General features: G+C 39.0%; 1 protein-coding gene across 1 annotated transcript; it reads right to left on the reverse strand.

Moving 5' to 3' along the window:
* Positions 1-329: 329 nt before the first annotated feature.
* LOC105102936 (disintegrin and metalloproteinase domain-containing protein 25-like) lies at positions 330-19,709 on the reverse strand. The gene is given in 5 exon segments (XM_010996425.3): positions 330-464; positions 16,761-16,838; positions 16,841-17,786; positions 17,788-18,844; positions 19,688-19,709. Coding segments are annotated over 5 exon segments (2,238 nt in total).
* Between the last annotated feature and the right edge of the window lie 291 nt (positions 19,710-20,000).

Here is a 20,000-nt window from a genome sequence, read left to right on the forward strand (position 1 = left end):
TTAAAATTAAATCCATGTGTCTTTTCTCTTTTTAAATAGTTTTATAGAGAGTTTTCAGAGAGAAAGAAATAGGAAGAGAAAAACAGTTAAGAGTGCATAAAGGGAACACGGGAAACAATGATAAGAGGTCACTGCAGTTGCTGTGATTCACTATAAAAGCTGGCACTAAGATTTCTGGCAGCCAGAGCCAGAGGTGAAATGCTTTGCTCTGATTATCAAAAGGGAAAAATGTCACTTCTCAGAGGAGAGCAAGTTCTCCAGCTGTATCTGTTACTAATAGCTGGCTGTTGGTGACAGACACAGCAGGATGGCAGCTTAACACATCAGGGTTAGTTCTCCCATGAGATGTTGGAGGGGAGGCAGCCGCGGTGCTGGTTCATGGAATCAGGGATGTCGGGGCCGACCTCTCTGCGTGTCTCCTGACTTTTTCTCATGCTCTCAAATAGGCTGCTGAGCATCAGCTCCTGAACACCCAGGGGGACCATGTTTAAGACTCCAGGAGTTGGTAAGTGTTTAAGAAATTTTGGTATTATGTAGCAAAGCCTCATATGTAGAAACTAGAGTTTAAATGGTAGGACCCTACGCCCCGTCAGGCTGCATCACTACTTGCGGAAGACGGGATTCACACAGAAGGGATGACGCCCAGTTTCTCTGGTGAGATCTGGTAGCAGCAGGGGCTTGCTCACACACAACAACAAAGACACCAAAGCCATGCGGTACGAGCCTAGCTGGGCTGAAAAAGAGGGCCAATTTAAAGTCTATACCGCCCTTCACATATTCCCCAGAGTATGATAAGGAGTCGAGTGTGCAAGTGGATCTAAATTGTGGGAATTGAAAATATTGCCACAGAAGGAACAAGGTGGGTCTCAATATTAATTCACAGATGAGTATCAGAGGCTTTGGTACAAAATCTACCACTGATGGAGCGGAAGAAAATGAAGGAAACACATTTTGTGCAGAGGAAGCAGAATTTACAGGATATATAGTTATTAAATATAATAAGTCCAGTGGCCCATCAAACATTATTCCTATATGTATTTCTTCTAATACAGTATTTAAATATTCCTGCATAGTTTCAGGAGTGATCTGTGCTTCTTAACGCAAAACAGTAATTACACATAATAGTACTTAGAAAATGTTAAACACATTAACCCATTCAATCTAATGGTATTCACAAGTGCATTTAAGTTTATGTTTGTTTTCCCTGGAAATATCTTAACAAAAAGAATTGCAACTAAACTTACGTTTGTGAATTTTGTGTTCTACTTGGACATCTGAGTCTTGAAAAGTGAAGTCACTAAACACATGCACAAATCAATTCTTAAAGTATTGTTACAGGGAACGGTTTATGTATGTTCTTAAAATTTCATCTGATCCCTTCTCAGTTTCCAAGAAAACCCTAAGAATTATAAAGCTATTATTGTTTTGAAACCACTAAGGTTGAAATTTCATATATCCTAGAGGTAGGGGAAGAAAAAGAAAAAACTTCTTTTGTAATTTTGTAAAAGGCTTTCCTGCAATTTATACATCTGTGCATTTGGATGAAATGTTAATGGACAGCTGTGAAAGAGCGAAAAGCCTAACTTCATACCATTAAGTTGGCTGGAATCACAACGGAGATGTAACCAAAAGAAACCATTTTAAAACCCAGATTTCTGTTGCTGATTTTGCTGTTGAACTGACTGGGAAAGTGCCCCTGAAGCAGCTTCTTAACTATGTGCACCAAAATTTAGACAAACTTTTTCTGCAGTGCTTGGCCATATAAGACTTGTATCTTGTTTTGGGGTGTGAGAGTAAGTTAAAAGAATAAGCACACATTTTGGTAGACACTGATTTTCCCACCCACTCCTCACCAGAAATTTGTCTAGATACTGCAGGATTGCTTCAGCATGAGCTACTCCACTAGGAATACTGCCTACTCTGAGAATCAGGGAAGTAATTTAACTGAAAAGAGTCAGAAAACTGGCTGCCTAAGGAGTAGACTTAACAGGGACAGAGCACGAATTTTACAGTTATTTTTATCTCTGTCCAATGTGTCATGTTGTCCTTTGTTGAATTACTGCGTTCTGTTGATTCTTATTTTGTAGTTGGCTTTATTCCTTTGATAACTATGTAAGTTTCAAAAGCTAAAGATCTAATCTGTTCTTAGAAACAGTAATTAGTACATATATGTAAACTAAAAAAATGTGCACTATACTGTATATATGTACTTACATGCAATATAATGTGTATGTGCAGTCGAACTGTAATAATTCTACCTAATGAAACTGAAAAAGGAGAAAAAAAAAGAATTGTTACAGAACCTCATAGTATACTGGGCTCTTCTTCAGTACAATTTGGGGACCACAGTTATAAATTTAAGATTATTTTTTACCTAACTTGTCCCTTTTCAGCCAGTTTATAACAATTGGGCACAGATATGATATCCCATTACCTATTATGTGCTTCTGAAGAACAAAGGACAGTGTCGTAAAGATCATTAACCCTTTATTTTATTGGCGAGAGCATGAACGACCAGAGCAATAGAAGGCTTGTCCTGTGCTGCACTGTGGGGGTATTATGTAGAGCTGGGGTTACGTATCAGATCTCCTTTCTTCTGCCTAGCAACGTGTCTGATAACCTATTGCATGTCAACTTTTGAAATTCTAGATTTAAAGGCCTATAAAAAAGTTAATTGAACCTCAATTAAATACAGTTGGGAGACCAGCAGGGGGAGCTCATGTCCTGAAACATAGCAGAGCCCAGCAGGAAGAGAGACTTTTCTGGCAAAGACTCAATGAAGAGCCATGGGCTCTTTGTTAACTACAGCCCTCCCAACTTCCTTCTCCTCTCTACAAAAGTGCTCTCCTTCCCTTGCACGTGGTGACTGGCATGTGGTTCACCACGGCTGCAGATCCCCAACTGCAAGTCTCTGCTGACCCTCGATAAACCCATCTTTGCTGGGGAAATATGTCTGTCTAGTTTCAGGTAAACATTTTGGTGGCCCTTATGGGGACCAGAGAAGACTCCCGACAGTGAACACACAGATGCAGTACCCCAAACTGAGCCCACTGTTGCTCACTTGTTTTTCTGCCACCCTGGAGTTTGAAGGTGTTATCTTTCTCTTGGAACCGAGAGATCACATCCTCTTTGTTTCTGAAACTCTCAGGCTGGATTCAGGACCCATTTCAAGGTCTGTACGGTTAAGGCCTTGCTCTGTATGCAAGTACACTTGGTCTTATCTGAGATCAGACTGTTTCATCCGAAGCTGGCTAGAAATGCCTTTGACCCAATCCCTTCGGCAAGGGATTGCTTCAAATGAAACTGTGGCAGTTTTTCGGCCTTCGGCCTGTCCTTTGGAAGGGCTGTCCTCTTGAAACTGGCTAAAAAAAAAGCCTTTGACCCACCTGGCTTCTTTGGGACCAAACTGTTTTCTTAGGATTGGCTCAGACTGACTTGCTAAGTTGTTTAACTAAGTAGTTTGTGCCATTAACTGAGTTGTTTGAAAATTGCTCTTTAATCTAGAGGAAAAAGCTCTAGAAAGTGGGATCTCAGTTATCCTAGTGTAATGAGGGGTCTGTTCCCCCCTCCCTGGGACCAGTAATATTGTGATAGTTACTCTCTGAAGCTATTTAGGACTTAATTCTTCAATCACAAATGTGTGCAGACATAAAATTACATAAGCTTGAGCAAGCAGCTTACAGAAGTGATTCTTTAAATGAGTTCTTTGTATAATTAAATTTAATGGGTTACTTAGTGTCTCCTTGAGCTGGTAAGCCAACATGCTAATTACATACTTAGGGATTTCTTTGGACTACTTTTCTTTCACTTAGAATCGTTTATAGCCTGATTCAGTGTTTTGCTCATACTATGGTTAGAACATGGAAGACTGCCTTTGTAGATGGAATGAATCCAGGAAAAAATTAAAAACTTTATTATAGAATGTAAGGTATTTACTGTCTGCAATGCTTGATGTTGTTGACTGTTAAGGAAATTAAGTTGGTTGATATTTAATACAAAATTAGAAGTTTATATTTTCTATCAGTTATAATATTTTAATCTACATAAAGAAATTTGTGTTTTGTCTCTGTTACTACCAATATCAGATATTGCGTTCAATGATAACTCAGTGGTACACTCTTTGTAGCCATGTATATAGACGATCTCAACAACAAAAAAGAGCCAACACGTTCACTTATTTAACATTTTCTCACCCTCCTATATTGTTACATGTTAAAAATCTGATTTCCTTGTCTTATCTTGGCTCTATCATTTGCATTGTTCATTAGCCAATATGATTAAATAAAATTTCAGTAAGCCCTTAAAATATTTTAGTTTTAGCTCATTATGGAAGGTAATGCATTAAAAAGTCCTTTGTAAAGTCATTTGCAAATGATAGGTGACATCATTATTATGTTCATTCTGCTGATACAAGCATCAAATTCAGCACTCCTGCTGCGAGGTGTCCTGTCAGAAGACAGGCTATCGCAATGAACGCCAGTGTTCCTCACACTCCCTGAACAAGATAAATCGATCCCATGGAATGGCTGCTCCCTGACCACTGAAGCCTAACACCTGCAGTTAGTGGACGCTGAGAGTTTAGCTAAGCTCTCCATCATATTGCCACCTCAGCAACCATTTTGTTTGGCCAAGTGGCCTGAGGGGGCCTTAACCTGACAAGGGTATGCAAGCCCATACCTTAGATAAGAGCCTGACAGTCACAAGCAAACGGAAGGTCTTAGTATGACTTCCCCAACAGCCCTTGTAATCAACAGCCTCCCCCACCTCCCAGAGCCTTCTCTGTGTGCTCCCCTGAGGTAAGACCCCTGTGGAGCTTACCAAAACCCTGCTCTTTTTGGTCTGACTTGTCCAAACCAGCCTCAGCCTGGGAACCCCAGACCACTCCACCACAGACAGTAAAAAAAGGCACGTGCCCGAGGTCCTACCTGGCTCTCTGCCCTGACGCCCCCAGCGCCACCCTAGCCATATGGCTTCTTAGGGCTTGCCTTGTACCTCCTTCAGGATCTGAGAGTAACAAACGTCTCTATTTCAATTTTCTTGTGGTCTGTTGTTGAACGGCACCTCACCATCTGGTACCCTGGGCTCTAATTAAATGTTAATTGAACAAAGTCGTCATAGTGAATGAAGGATGTTTATTCATGTTATGCTGATGGTGATACTCTCATTTCAGATTTTTTTCAAGTTTCAGTTTATAAAGTGATCTTGTCCTTCATTTATATGCAGTTTAGCCTGTTTGTACATTGCCGAATATCAAATTATGCAAAACCATCTATGATATGTTTAGTTTGTTGAACTGAGTCTAAACAAAAATGAATTATAAAAGGCTCCAAATTGACCTAAAATTAACAAGGCTGGTCAGATAAAAATACTTTACAGATTTGCTAAAGTCCATCTTTAAACTAATTATAACTAAACATGACAAGGTTGAAATACCGCACAGCTCGTAATACTTTTCAGGTGGTTTTTTTTTTTTTTTTAAATCAATAAATAGCACAGACTCAGGTGAAGAAATAAATAACACTAGCTCTTTCAGTAGAAGCTAAATCTCAAATCAAAATATGTTATTTAAATATATATAGTGTGGGGAAAACCTTCAAGTTAACAAGTTTTGTGATTTCTAACGAAAGAACAGTGGCCAACTGGCAAAGAGAGGATCTGATGTGCCTCTACCACATGTGTGCAAATAGATTTTATGTTATTATATTTCAACTAAATTCATAATTAATCATTGATTTATAAATCCATGAGCCCAGTTTCAAAGATCTACGTTTTGGTATTTTGACACTAATGATTTATGCTTTAGGAGGTAATGAGGCACTTTTGAAAACAAATTGAAAAATACTGTAATTTTGAATTGACAATTTTTTAGAGTGCTATGATATTTTAACTAAAATTAAACTTAAGAGTTGGAAGACTTCTTCAGGATGATTCAATCAGGCAAATTTCATACACGGCTAATGTAAAAAAAAGAAAAAAACATTATCTGAGGATTTAACACAGATTTCTGATCTTTAGTGGTCCAGGGGAATAGGCTGAGAATCTGTGTATAAAAATAAATACAGAAAGAAAAAATATAACCCAAGAGTGGTTTTAAAACTAATGATATATTCCCTCTACTACCCTGTTAGAACATTGAAATGACAGGGAAAACTTTGTTACTGCTAAGGGATACGGTCTCCAGCATTTTTTACAGTAGCAGTTGCCATGACATTTACATTGCCTTAACTTCTGATCACGTCCGCATCACACTTTGTTATTCTTTGTCCTCACAGCCTTTAAAAAAATCCTCCATTTCCTGTTTCATATTGCTTTAGAATGATGCACTAAAAACATGGCTTACATCATGCAACTTGCTTGCTCTTATAATTTGTAACAGCATGCTGATGTCTGTATTCGGCACATGTAACTTCCTAGTTTATCATATAACATTTCTATGATTTGAAAGCTCGTCTGTGTATCTTATCACTCCAAATGATTCCAAAACTCAAATATTCTTTGTGGACAAATTCTCCACATGGTCTACTCTTATGATTTTGATAATATTTATTTTCTGGGATGAATTTTTTCCTTTTTTATCTAAATCCCACCCATAATGCACTACTACAATGAGATAGATAAATTGGTTAAAGATGATGTGATTATACACTGCAGTGAGGTAGAAGAGGAAGCAACCTCTGGTAGCTTTTGGCTGACTTTCTGAAAAAGTAGCTGGTATGTACATTTGGTATTTTTCTCTCCATTTTTTCAAGTTGATGCTCGGAATGGCAATTAATAGCTGGAATTCCATATTGGATCATAATAAGTTCTATACTTACTGGTGTGGCCAGTCTTAAACAACTCTAGGGCCTTATACTAACTCTCAATTGTTTATGTCCCAATATTTCATAAGAGAAATTTAACTTCTATTTTGTTTTAGTCATTATTTTCAGTTGTCTATCAATTATAGCTGAACTTAATCCTGACTGGTAGATTTCTTAGGTTATACTGAAAGATAATATAATGTATTCTAGAACACTGGGCTATGTATATTAATATTTACTACATTAAAATTAAAGAATTAAAATATGCAATATGTATTAATTTAAAATGACAATGATAAACTCATTAACATATTTCATGAAAAACAATGATATATTCCAAAGCAAAAATTTCATGAGAAAAGTGGCATTTTCTATGTCTGACTTAACAGAAGAGAGATTGGATGGATTCTTGTATCTGCTGTTGAATTTAACTTATTGCCATATGATTTATTGGTTAAAGTATATGCACAAACCCAGCCTCACGGAAATATGCATTTGGAAAAGAGGAGTATCTTAATATTTTTGGATAATTATAGCTACTCTTCTCTGGTACTGTTTCAAAATTCAACAAGTGCTAGTTTCTTAAATGTTAGTTGCAACCAATGAAATTGAAAGCACATCAGTAACTCTTTTATACTATTCCATTAACATTTATTGGCATATCTTTTACATTTTGGATGATATTTTACCATTTTAGACGATATTTCACTAATGAAGAACTTCCACGTTTGATAGATTTTGCTAAAAATATTAAAAAATCACATTCTTTAATTTTACAACTAATCTCATCAGGACATTGTATTAGAAAATGTGGTGGTTCCAGATTTTCCAAAATTTTAATACTGGTTTTGAAAGCTCAAATGTTATCATTAAGAAGAAGTACTGTCAGTGGCTGTCCTTGAAGTGACAGGTTCTGTTCATTTTAAAAAGAAAATCCCTGCCAGATAATTAAGGCTGAATAACCATGGTTTGTCGGTTGTTCTTCCGGGTAAAAAGTGAATTCTGTGAAAGAATGCAGCTTGCAGCTCAATCACACGAGTGTTTGTGTTTGTGGTTTTTTGTCTTTTGTTTTGAGATAATCATACTTAAGTGTTCAGCAGAAATGCTTTACACGATCCTCCCATTTTATCACCCAGAATAATCAAAGACCTGTACTCAAGGATACATATGTAATAAAATTAATAAATCCAACTGTTTCATCAGGCAGAAACTGGCTTTTTAAAAAATTCTGACTGACTCACCACATGAAGCAGAGGCCGCAGGCGGCGCGCGGAGAGAACACAGACCAGGAAATGTAAACGGAAGGTGTTTCTTCCATCCTGATACATGCACATATCAACCTCCGTTACACGATATTTGCATAGCTGATAAATTAAGCCGCATTCTTGTTTTCCCTCCTCTTCTCACTTCTCCCGTGAGATACGGCGTACGGGCGGCGGCGAACGTTCTAGTCCAGCGTTTAGAACGCAGGCTACCAAGATGAAATGACAGGTGAGCCAGAAAGGGGTGAACCTTATTCTGAGGCAGAGACAATGGCAGCGGGAATATCTGATTTTCCCTCCCGAGGCCATCCTACCTCCCCCGTGGAGCTGAAGCATCCATTCTCCTCAGCTCTCAAGCCCGCTGGCTTCCCAGCCGGAAGTGACGCCGACCGCCGGCTTTCCCGCTCACTCTCTGGTTTTCCGGTTTGCCGACGGCAGATTTTGGGGCTTCACAGCCTCCGTACACACGTGACCGATTCCGAGCCCGGCGGCAGCGAGCCAGAGAACGTGAGAGCCGGAAACATCACTTCCGGCCGGAAACCGGCGGGCAGGGATCTGAGAGGGGCTGCTGTTCCAGTTCCACTCCGAAGGTAGGCCCGCCGCAAAATAAGAGAGAACCAGTTCGAGTATTCCACTTGTCGTTGTCTCCATCGCTGGATTATGTTCATTTCTTCCCTAGTTCTCTCGTGTTTGTGACTCCTGTTGGTCCTGTTTCCCAGGACAAGCCTGCCCAGTGCACCCCGCTCCATGATTGTGGCAGAAAAGTGGCCTGTGGGTCACTTCAGTCTCGTGCTTAGGGTCCCTTTTTCCAGCCCTTCTTGTGAGTTTTGTAATCACCTAATACCCAGTATTAGAGATTCCCTTTTAATGGAGTAGAGTTTTTCTCTGTTTTGCAACTGAAGCTGGACTGATGCAAATAAGTTGTTCGAATATCACCTAAAATTATGTTATAATTAGTCCCTTTGGGGTTGTTTTCCGTTGACATAATTTTATGTTCCTCCTGACCCAAGGAAATAATTACTGAAATCTCAACAGAATACTTCTTTTAAGAAAAAGTGAGGAATATTTCATCTTATCGGAAAATGTAGGGATTGTATATAAAACATGCATCTCCTACATTTCCATTAAATTTTTACACTTTACCACACGTCTTGACTGAATGGCTGAATTTCCAGAGTATCCTACCCTGACGCTCCCCAGCTAACTGTATCACACTGTATTCTGCCTTCTCAGAAGTAGCTAATACTAAGAATTTGATAGTGATTTGGAGTGATATCGTCCTCTGATACACTGGTATGTATCCAGAAACAATATAGACTTGTTTTGCATATTCCGAATTGTATATTGATGGGAAAATACTGTACGAATTATTGGCAACTTGCTTTTTCACACAATGTTGTCATTTCAGATGTTTAGCCTTACTAAACATTTACTGCTAGGAGCACCTCTAATTTATTTACCATAATTGCTATTTAGTAGTATATTGTACGTATATTCCCTTCCAAGTAAAGGACAATTAAAACATTTCCAATTTTTAAAAAAATTCTGTAAGAAATACTCAACTTTTTTTATATGCACATATGCAACAATTTATCTGATGTACTGTACATACTGAAAATGGCCAGATCAGAGTAAATGCAAACCATTACTTTTGGTAGCTATTGCTAAATAACTCTAGGAAATAGTCATGTCAGTTCAAACTTTCAGCAACAGCATATGAGAATTTTATTTCCCCACATTTCTGCCCAAAACTTGCGGATGATTTTCTATTAGATTGTTGTCTGTCTTATTTGTATATGTGAATGTTTTACATATTCTCAATAATAATATAATTCTTGCAAATATTTCTCCTAGTCTATGACTTTTAAATTTTATGGTGTCTTTAGTTGAACACATGTTTTTAATTTAATTTAGTCTGATTTATACATCTTTATTTTTATAGGCCGTATCGTTTTTGTCTTTTTAGAGAAGTGCTTCCATTCTCCAAGATTGATCAGATATTCTCCTTTTTTTTTTAAACCAGGGTTAAGTCCTTTTGTTTTCTCTCAAATTTAAGTCGTTAACCTACCAGGAATTAATTTTATGCATGGGCTTAGGTGGAATTCTAATTTTCTTGTATTTTGTTTTTCTGCGTGGACATTAAGTATTGTAACATCATTTGTTGTGGATACGGTCCCTGACTTCTGACAATTCAGCATTTCTTCAGCTTTCAGTCAAGCATGTCTGTGATCGGGAGGGTAAACACTAACACATTTAAAACTATTTTGTATGCAGACAACCATTCTGTTTTTCACTTTCAGCTCGACATTAAATAAATAAGTCAATAGTCAACATTTTTTATAAAATAAACTTTGTGTTTTTATAAAATAAGCTTTTGACTGACTAGGCTAATGTAAATGTTCTGAGCACCTTTAAGGTAGACTGGGCTAAGCTATAACGTTTGGTTGGTTAGGTGTATCACATGCACTTTTGACTTCTGGTATTTTCAACTTCCGATAAGTTTATCAGGATGTAATTCCATCATAAGTTGAGGAAGATCTGTATAGCTCATATTTGACTTTTTACTATTTTTGGCTGTAATGAATAGTGTTGCCATGAACAGTCATGTACATGTTTTTGGAGAATATAAATACACATTTTGGATGGGTATATAGCTGTGGTTGGAATTATTAGCTTATATGGCTTATTTGCATATGTCCAGCTTTGAGATACTGCCAAATACTTTTCCTAAGTGGTTACGAGCATTTACCTTTTTCTCTACTGTAAGAGTTCTTGTTTCTCTACTCATTGGTATTTCATATATATGACAAACCAGTTTATGATTTTTATTTATATTGATTTGTAAGAATTCTGTTATTTAAAATACCTTATAGTGGCTAAACTTCCTCTTAGCAAAGTTTTTTACATAGAAATTCATGTAAGCTACATTTAATGGCAGTTTTTAATATTTACCTTTCATTTCTATAGCTTTTACTTCTTCTCAATCTATTCAATTTGTCTTGGTCTTCAAATAAAAAGTTAACGTAAGTGATGAGATACAGCAACATTGATTTATTCCTAATTTTACTGTGAATACCTCTAAAAAGTTCATTTTAAGGAATGTTCCATTATAAGTTTCTCAGCGATATTTATTATCAGGTTAAGAAAGTTTCCTTTTGTTCCTACTTGGCTGAGAAATTCTTGTCATTGTCAGTAGAGCTTAAATGTTATTTAATTCTTTTTCTGCTTCTATTAGAATGAGCATATGTTTTGTTTCCTTTAATCCAGTAAAAAATTATGTTTTCTGATATTTTTTGGTATTAAACTACCTTTGCCTTTTAAAAATAAACTCTATGAAAATATTTTCTCCCCTCTGCTTATGGAAATGTTATTTCCTCATTTTTGCTGAATTTGATATACTTGTTATTTGTTATGATTTTTGTATTGATCTCTGTAAGTGAAGTCAGTCAGTCTTTCTTGCATTGTTCTTGTCCAAATTTTTACTAGACCCATACTATTAGTTGAATACCTTTCCTTATAGTTTTATTTTATAAAATGATTTCTGTATGTTAATAATTGAGATCTGTTCCTTAAAGCTTAACACTCACCAGTTTACCTTTGGGGACTGCTGTCTTTGGGTAAAATGTAGGGAAAATAATACATCTAATATTAATTTTATTTTGTCAATCAGATTTTTATCTTTACAAATTGATATTATCCATTTATATTTTTACTTAAAATGACACATTCCATCTAAGTTTCTTGGTAATTTTTTTATAGCATTTATTTATAATGTCTTAAGTATCTGCTATGCTGTATATGTAACAGCATTTTATATAACAATTTATAATTTTTCATGACTAATATTTTTATTTGTCATTTTATCTCTTTTTCGTCTGTATTTCTGGAGTTTTGCCTATTGTCCTTTTTTAAAAAGGAATATATTTCCATCCTGTTGATTGTCTCTATTCTGTTTATTTAGCATCCATTTCATTAACATTTGCTTTTTTATTTATTTTTTTATTTCCTGCCTCCTAATTTCCCCTAGGCTTACTTTCTTTTAGCCTGGCATTTTGAGATCAGTGTTAGTCCTTTTTTTGAAAAAGTAATGAGTGATGAATAAATGCTTAAGCTTTGAAATCAGTGCTCCCACCTAGTAAATTAATGGCTTTAAGGAAGAAGTAAAACCTCTTTAGGCCTTAGGCTCCTCTTTCTCTAGCTGCTTCAGCTGTAAGGTTAGGCTGTTTAGTTGAGATTTTTCTTGTTTCCTGAGGTAAGCTTGTATTACTATAAACTTCCCTCTTACAACTGCTGTTGCTGTGTCCAGAGGTTTTAGACCACTGTGTTTTCATTTTCATTTGTCTTAAAGTATTTTTGATTTCCTCTTTGATTTCTTCAGTGATCTATTATTGGCTGTTTAGTAGCATATTGTTTAGCCTCCATTGTTTGCAATTTCTGTATTTTTTTTTTCTTGTAGTTGATTTCTAACCTTATAGCATTGTGGTTGGAAAAGGTGCTTGGTACAGTTTCAGTTTTCTTAAATTTACTGAGGTTAGCTTTGTGGGCCAGCATGTAGTCTGTTCTGGAGAATGTTCCGTGTTCACTTGAGAAGAATATGTATTCTCTCGCTTTTGGATGGGATACTGTATAGATATCAATTAAGTCCATCTAGTCTAATTTATTACTTAGGGCCTATATTTCCTTATTGATTTTCTGTCTGGATGATCTGTCCATTGATGTAAGTGGGGAGTTAAGGTCCCTCACTATTACTGTGTTATTGTTGATTTCTCCTTTTATGTTTGTTGACAATTGCCTTATATAGAGGTGCTCCTATGTTGGGTGCATATAGATTTACAATTATTATAGCCTCTTCTTGGATTGATCTCATGTTATGTAGCGTCCTTCTTTGTCTCTTGTAACAGTCTTTATTTTAAAATCTATTTTGTCTGATATAAGTATTGCTACTCCAGCTTTCTTCTGGTTTACACTTGCATGGAATACCTTTTTCCATCCCCTTACTTTCAGCCTGCATGTGTCTCTAGCTCTGAAGTGGGTGTCTTGTATAAAGCATATGTATGGGTCTTATTTTTGTATCCATTCAGCCAGTCCCAGCAGTACACAGTCTATGTCTTTCGTTCAGAGTATTTAATCATTACATTTAAGGTAATTATTGATATGTATGTTTTTATTGCCATTTTGTAATTGTTTGGGGTTTGTTTTTGTAGGTCTTTTTTTCCTCTTTCTATTTGTTCTCTTTCCTTGTGTTTTGATAACTAGAAAAGTTCCTTTAACATTTGTTGTAAAGCTGGTTTGGTGGCTGAATTTTTTTTGCTTTTGTTTATCTGTGAAGCTTTTGATTTCTCCGTCAAATCTGAATGATAGCCTTGCTGGATAGAGCATTCATGGTTGTAAGTTTTTCCCTTTAATGACTTTGAATATATCGTGCCACTCCCTTCTGTCCTGTAGAGTTTCTGCTGAAAAATCAGCTGATAACCTTATAGGAGTTCCCTTGTATGTTATTTGTTGCTTTTCTCCTTTTCCTAAATTTTTTCAATTTGATTACTATGTGTCTTGATGTGTTCCTCCCTGGATCGATCTGGGGTGGAACTCAGTGCTTCTTGGACTTGGGTGACTGTTTCCTTTCTCATGTTAGGGAAGTTTTCAGTTATTATGCCTTCAAAATTTTTTCTCAGGTCCTTTCTCTCTCTATTCCCTTTCTTGGATAATGTGAATTTAGTGTGCTTCACGTTGTCCCAGAGTTCTCTTGAACTACCCTCATTTCTTTTCATTCTTTTTTCTTTTTTCTGTTCTGCAGTAGTGATCTCCACTAATCTGTCTTCTAGCTCACTAATCTGTTCTTCTGCCTCATTTAGTCTATTCTTGGTTCGGAGCAGTGGGACCATGAGCTCGCCTCTCCTCATGACTACAACAAAACCATAACCAACTCCTTAAACAACCATCGGAAAAAAAAAAGATTGGAAACTAGCAATGATATTCATTTCAGTGATTTTATTATTCAACTCTGGGTATTCTTTATATTTTCCAACTCTTTGCTAAAAACTTCTCTCTGTGCAACTATACTCCTCTTGAGTTCTCTGAACATCTTAGCCATCATTACTCTAAACTTTCTCAGATAGATTTCCTATCTCCTCATTATTTCTTCTGGGATTTTTATCTTGTGTCTTGGCCTGGAAGATACTCCTCTGCCACCTCATATTGTCTATCTTTCTATTTGTATTTTTAGGTAGGTTAGTTACATTTCTCAACCTTGGAGAAGTGGCCCTCTGTGGGAGATGTCCTATGTGTCCCAGCAGTACACTGTCACCCAAGGGTCAGGGTCCAGCCGGTCCCAGTGTAGAGTATGGCCTGTGTTTGTGGATTCCTTCCACAGGCTTTGGGGTTGTTGTTTTCTTATTTCTGGTATCTGCCCCATGGCAGATGAAGCTGGACTAGAGGCGTGTACAGGTTTCCTGGCAGGAGTTGCTGGTGCCTGCCCACTGCTGGGTGAAGCTTGGTCCTGGATCTCTGGTGGGTAGGGCTGTGTGTAGGGGCGTGTCTAGAGGCCTTTGTGGCTTAGAAAGTCTGATGATGGGTGGGGCTGTGTTCCCACCCTGTGTGTTGTTTGGCCTGAGGCTTCCCTACAGGCTGTTGGGTGGGGCAAGGTCTTGGTGCTAATGATTCAATCAAGATGTCAGCCTCCAGGAAAACTCACGTAGAAAAACACTCCCTGAATGTCTGCCACCAACTTTTACGTCCCCAGGGTGAGCCACAGCTGCCCCCTACCTGCCCAGGAGACCTTCCAAAACCAGCAGGCAGGTCTGACCCAGGTTCCTATAAAATCACTGCCTCTGCCCTTGGACCTGGAACCTATGAGATTCTGTGTATGCTTCCCAAGAGAATGAAGTCTGTTTTTCCCTCAGTCCCATGGGGCTTCTGGAGTTAAGCACCACTGGCCGTTAAAACCAGTTGTCCTGGGGTCTCCTCCTCCCAGTGCCGGAGCCTCGAGCTAGGGAGCCTGAGGTAGGGCTCAGAACTCTCACTCCTGTGAGGGGGCCTCTGCGACTTAATTATTCTTCAGCTTGTGGGCCACCCACCTGGGGGTTATGTGGCCCGATTATATTGTGTGATTGCCCCTCCTACCATCCTGCTGTGGTTCCCTCTTTGTGTTTCTAGATGAAGAAGATCTTTTTCTTTGCTAGGTTCCAATCTTTTTTTTCCTGATAGTTGTTTAAGTAGTTGGTTATGGTTTTGTTGTAGTCACGAGGAGAGGCGAGCTCATGGTCCCACTACTCTGACATCGTGACTGGAAATCTTCCATCCATTTAATAAGTGAAATTAGGAAGGCTTGAGTGGCACGTATAATTTTCCTCTCTTTTCAGACTTTAAAGTAATTCTAAGTTTAAATCACATCCCCAAGATGGTAAGGGCAGTAGTGTGAAAAATTCAAACCTTCTGATGTCAGACTCCTTTCTGTGTACTCCATTATACCCAGCTAATTACTGTATCAGTCAGAGTTCGGGCACAAAAAAGTAATCCACACCACGGGGATCACCATGGATTATGAAGGAGGTGTAGCTATTGCTCTTAGGAGTGGAGCTCAGAGGGAAGAGATGGGTTATTAGGACCTGCAGTTTTTGAATAGGTCCCATGGATCTAGGAGTCAATTTAGGACTCAGGGATTTGATGGAGAACTTAAAGACCTGGGACTCAGAACTGAGAAGTTAAGATGCTTGGTAGCTGTGCCAGTGTCTCTGAGGCTGAAAAGTAATCTCCGTTATGGAAGTTGATGGGAAAACAATATATATATATATGTAAAATTATAATATATATAGATATGAAGACAAAAGGAAACGTATGTATATATAGTAATAACACGCAGACTGAAATTTACTGTCCTGTCAAGGTGAGAGCTGTAAATGACTCAATTCTGACATGCACGGCAATAAGGTATTTCCAGGTATCCAGTTCCCCTCTACATCTTTCCATTAGCAAAATCAATAGTAAGGGGACTGGCGAAGAAGAAATGTGATTTTTAGGTTCCCCTTCTCTATGTGACAAGGAGTACAAAGGAGACGATGTTTGTAATTTAGAGACAGCAAATTAAAAGTGCATGCGCGCACACACACACACACACACACTTCAGGAGCTGTGCCTTTGCTCAGGAAACAGACTAATTCCATGAAAAAGTAGCCACTAAATTTGCTTAAAATAATGGAAAGTAGAAATATTCCAGGAATTAGTGTATTTTAGTAATTGTTTAAAGGGTGATGTTTATAATTAGAATGATGAAATATATCTGGGTTTTCTGACAATGATCTGTGACACATGCTTTAACACGTCTGCTTCCAGGAAACTTGAAACATGAGAAATTTCATAGGTATTGGGCTTCGTGTTTGAAATTGTAAATTTTGGCTTTTCTTTCTAAGATGCAATTTGAAGTTTTTTTCTCTTTTTCCTTAGGTGAAATCAGCACATTTTAAATTTTTTCCTCAGGTGATGTCTCGACATTTTGCTCTTCTCACTGAGGTGAAGTTGGCAAACTTTGCTCTTCTTTAGTAGGTGAACTTAAAACAGTTTTCTCTTCCGTAGGTGAGATTGAGACGTTCTCCTCTTGTTTCTTAGGCGATTTTTGGCGTCTCCTAAAAAGCAAAAGTAAGAAACATAATAAAACAAAGAAAGGAATCCACCAAAATAGTTGGAGGTAAATCTTGTCTTCCACCTTTTCTTCTTGTTTCCTGGGGGGTGGGCCACTATCCACACTGCCTCCGCTGCCTTCGTCCAGGCAGCTGGGGGGGGGCCCACCCGGGGGGCCCACCCGGAGCGGCAGTGGCAGTGATGTCTGTTGTTACAGACTCCGTTCGTATTGCAGGTCTCAGGTGAGCAACTGCATTTCAAAGTGGACATCAGGACACACTTTCTTTGGATGCAGATCCGTCCTGCACCACACTCTGTGCCGTCTTTCACTTCACCAGCGTCAGGTATGGTCATCCCAAAGTGGTAGTCTGTACCCCAGCAGGTGACTCCATTGAAGTGAGTCCAGCGCACAGTCGTGTGATCTCTCAGAACGGGAATTTCGGTCACATTCTCACACTGGACCCTCCCACACAGGATATCTGAGATGCCACATTTTACATATGAAGTGACTCTGACACCACAGTTACCAAAACGGTCACCTTGGATATTCACTTCCCTGTAGCAATCCTGATTTGCACTCTTGGCCTCTTTGCCAAAGATTTGCCTGCACTGTTCATTGCGATTGTTGCATCTCCTTTCATAGCAGTAGCCCCCGCCCGTGCAGGAGGTCCCGTCCTGCCTGTACACATCTTCTGGACACTGATAGGACGTCCCATTGCACCACTCTGGAAGATCACACTCATTTTCCTCTTTTCTGCACACGTAGCCTGATGGTATGAATTCACAGTTGTCACAGCAAAGCCCAAAAGCGCAGTCGGCCCCAGGTGTCAGAGTGCAGTCTGGCTGACAGCAGGGATCTATCGCACACGTGTAAGTGGGACCACAGTCACACTCTTCTCCTTCATCAACCACACTGTTCCCACAGTGTTTGTACGTGAAGATGTTCTCTGTATTGGGTGAAAGGTTCAAACATGTTTTTTGGGCACTGCTGTTCTAGTAGGCAGCGTAGCTGCAGTTGCTGAAACTCACTACTGTCAATTTCGTTGGAGACATGATACATGTTTAACTCCCACATTCACAGTCGCCATCGTCATGTGGCATACCCAAACTGACCAATCTCATGTGACGCAGTGTATGCAACACTATACAAAGATTCACCCATGAAACTATCAACTCCACAGTTAAAACGCTGGTTACACACTGATCCTATATAGGCCAAGCCAATGTTTATGTTGTATTGCTTCTTTACAAAGACATGTGCAGCATCATGGGGCATGCGGGTATTAAAACTTACTTTTTTCCAGGAGCAAAATTCTTCCAGGAGACTCTCTATGTTATCTATTGAAACGGGGTTTTCTTTAGTCCAGATCTCAATTCCAATTAAGAGCACCTTAACATCCAATGAATTTAAAAAGTTACCTATTATATGGGCAACAATGCATACTTCATCCTGCACTTTTGAGGCATTATTTTCGTGATGAAGATACCGATTGTGGTCCACCACCACTGCCAGTTCCAGAAAACGCCTGTGGGTCCACCAGCCTTCATACCCACTTTGCATCAAAGTGGACTCATCACTCTCTTGGAACTTCAGTTGTCGTGCTATTTCTTCGTCTGTTAACCCACATCTCATGAGTGGGAGCTGTGTCTCCTCCTCGTCCATTCTATATAGCAGGTGTTCAAATGAGGTAGAAAGCCTTTTGGGCTGGATTTCATAAACAATGTTATTTATCTGTAGTATTCCTCGAAAGCCCCTCAAACATGTACTGAGGGCAACCAGGGATTCCGGGTCCCCCTCCACATGCCCCTGGTAGTAGCAGTCATTCTGGACAAAGGGCTGGTCCTCCAGGAGAGCATGCTGGTCGTCGTAGGTGAACACTGGGAAGTGTTGAGAGAACAAATGCTTGTTGACCTTCATGTGAAGAACGTGTTTCCGGCCCCTGACATGCAGGCTGTAGGAGAGCCAGCCTGGAGGCTTCACGCCCCTGCCAGTGTGTGTCACCCTCAAGGGTATGACCACTTCTGGAGGACCATGGCGTTGGGCGTGTCCAACACAGGACGATCCAGAAAGCAACAGAAGCAGCTGCGACCAGAGTAGCAGTGGGAGAGTGGTCCTCACGTGCGCCAGGGCCTCACCCACAGCCATTCTGGCGCCAGGATATGGAGCCACTGGTGAGAGCAGAAGTGTGCAGGGCAGGACGCATCACTGTATGCAGCATTGACCTTCAGTCTGTTTTCGGGCAGAGTCACACTGCCAGAGCCGCAGCACTAAAACAACAGGAAAAGCAGAGACAGGGGTGTTTGTTATGAGCAAGCTAGATGGAAGGGAAGAGAAGGGCGTGGGCGAAATGGATGAGCCCTGGGCTGACGCCGTGGCTCAGTGCTCTGCACGGCAGTTGCTCTTAAGCAGTGGTGAGGCTGAGTGAGACCGTGCGGTACAGAAGGATGGTGGTTGGCCTCGGCTGACACTTGTTGAACTTACACGAAGGACACCTAGTGATTCATTATACTTTACTCTAAATAGATGGGAGTGTGGGGACAGTTCCACAATAAACATATAAAACATATAGGTCCCAACAGAAGGGGAATCAGATACCCTGTTTTGAGTGGGAGTCTTTATTTATAGATATTCACATGGAATAATCACCAAATTACTAGTTTTCCTTTAAATTTCAAATGATATTTTAAAAGTACTCACAAATATTTTTCTCACTAACCTTTGTGTATATATATGTATATTCATGTAACAAATTATTACTTATTCTGTTATCTTCCTGTGTCCTTTTCATTAATTCCAAAATATGAGTAACAGTCCATTAAAACACAATTTTGTGGCTCTCAACCAAGTAAACTAGAGTGGAATATGAAGTAATAAATGTCATTGACCTCTCTCAAGATCTGAATACTTCGTAAAGACTCTTGCTTTGTGTGTATGTGTGTGTGTGTGTGTTTTCAGGCATACACAAATTCTAGTGCTTCTGTCCTTTACAGTTAGATTCTTGAATGACTTACCAGATGAATTAGTAATTCCCATGGTCCTTTATAGCTATAACCATATTGATAGTTTTGTGCTGCCTATTTCTATGAACAGAGTTCTTATTCGAGACCTCACGTGGCAAAGAAAAATATAAATTCCTTTCTTTGTGTCTCTATTTGATTAAATTCTAGATCAGCTGCTTAGCAACAGGACTCCTAGTTCCACAGACCATGACAACTGGCTAAAGTCCCTCCTCACTGTGGCTCCACCATCTCTATCAAACGTCAGTTCTAATTACTCTTCAGTATGAAGAAATCTGACTATATTCCTTATCCCCAACCTGTGAGC

This window comes from Camelus dromedarius, chromosome 36, assembly GCF_036321535.1.
Source record: "Camelus dromedarius isolate mCamDro1 chromosome 36, mCamDro1.pat, whole genome shotgun sequence".
Lineage (NCBI taxonomy): Eukaryota > Metazoa > Chordata > Mammalia > Artiodactyla > Camelidae > Camelus > Camelus dromedarius.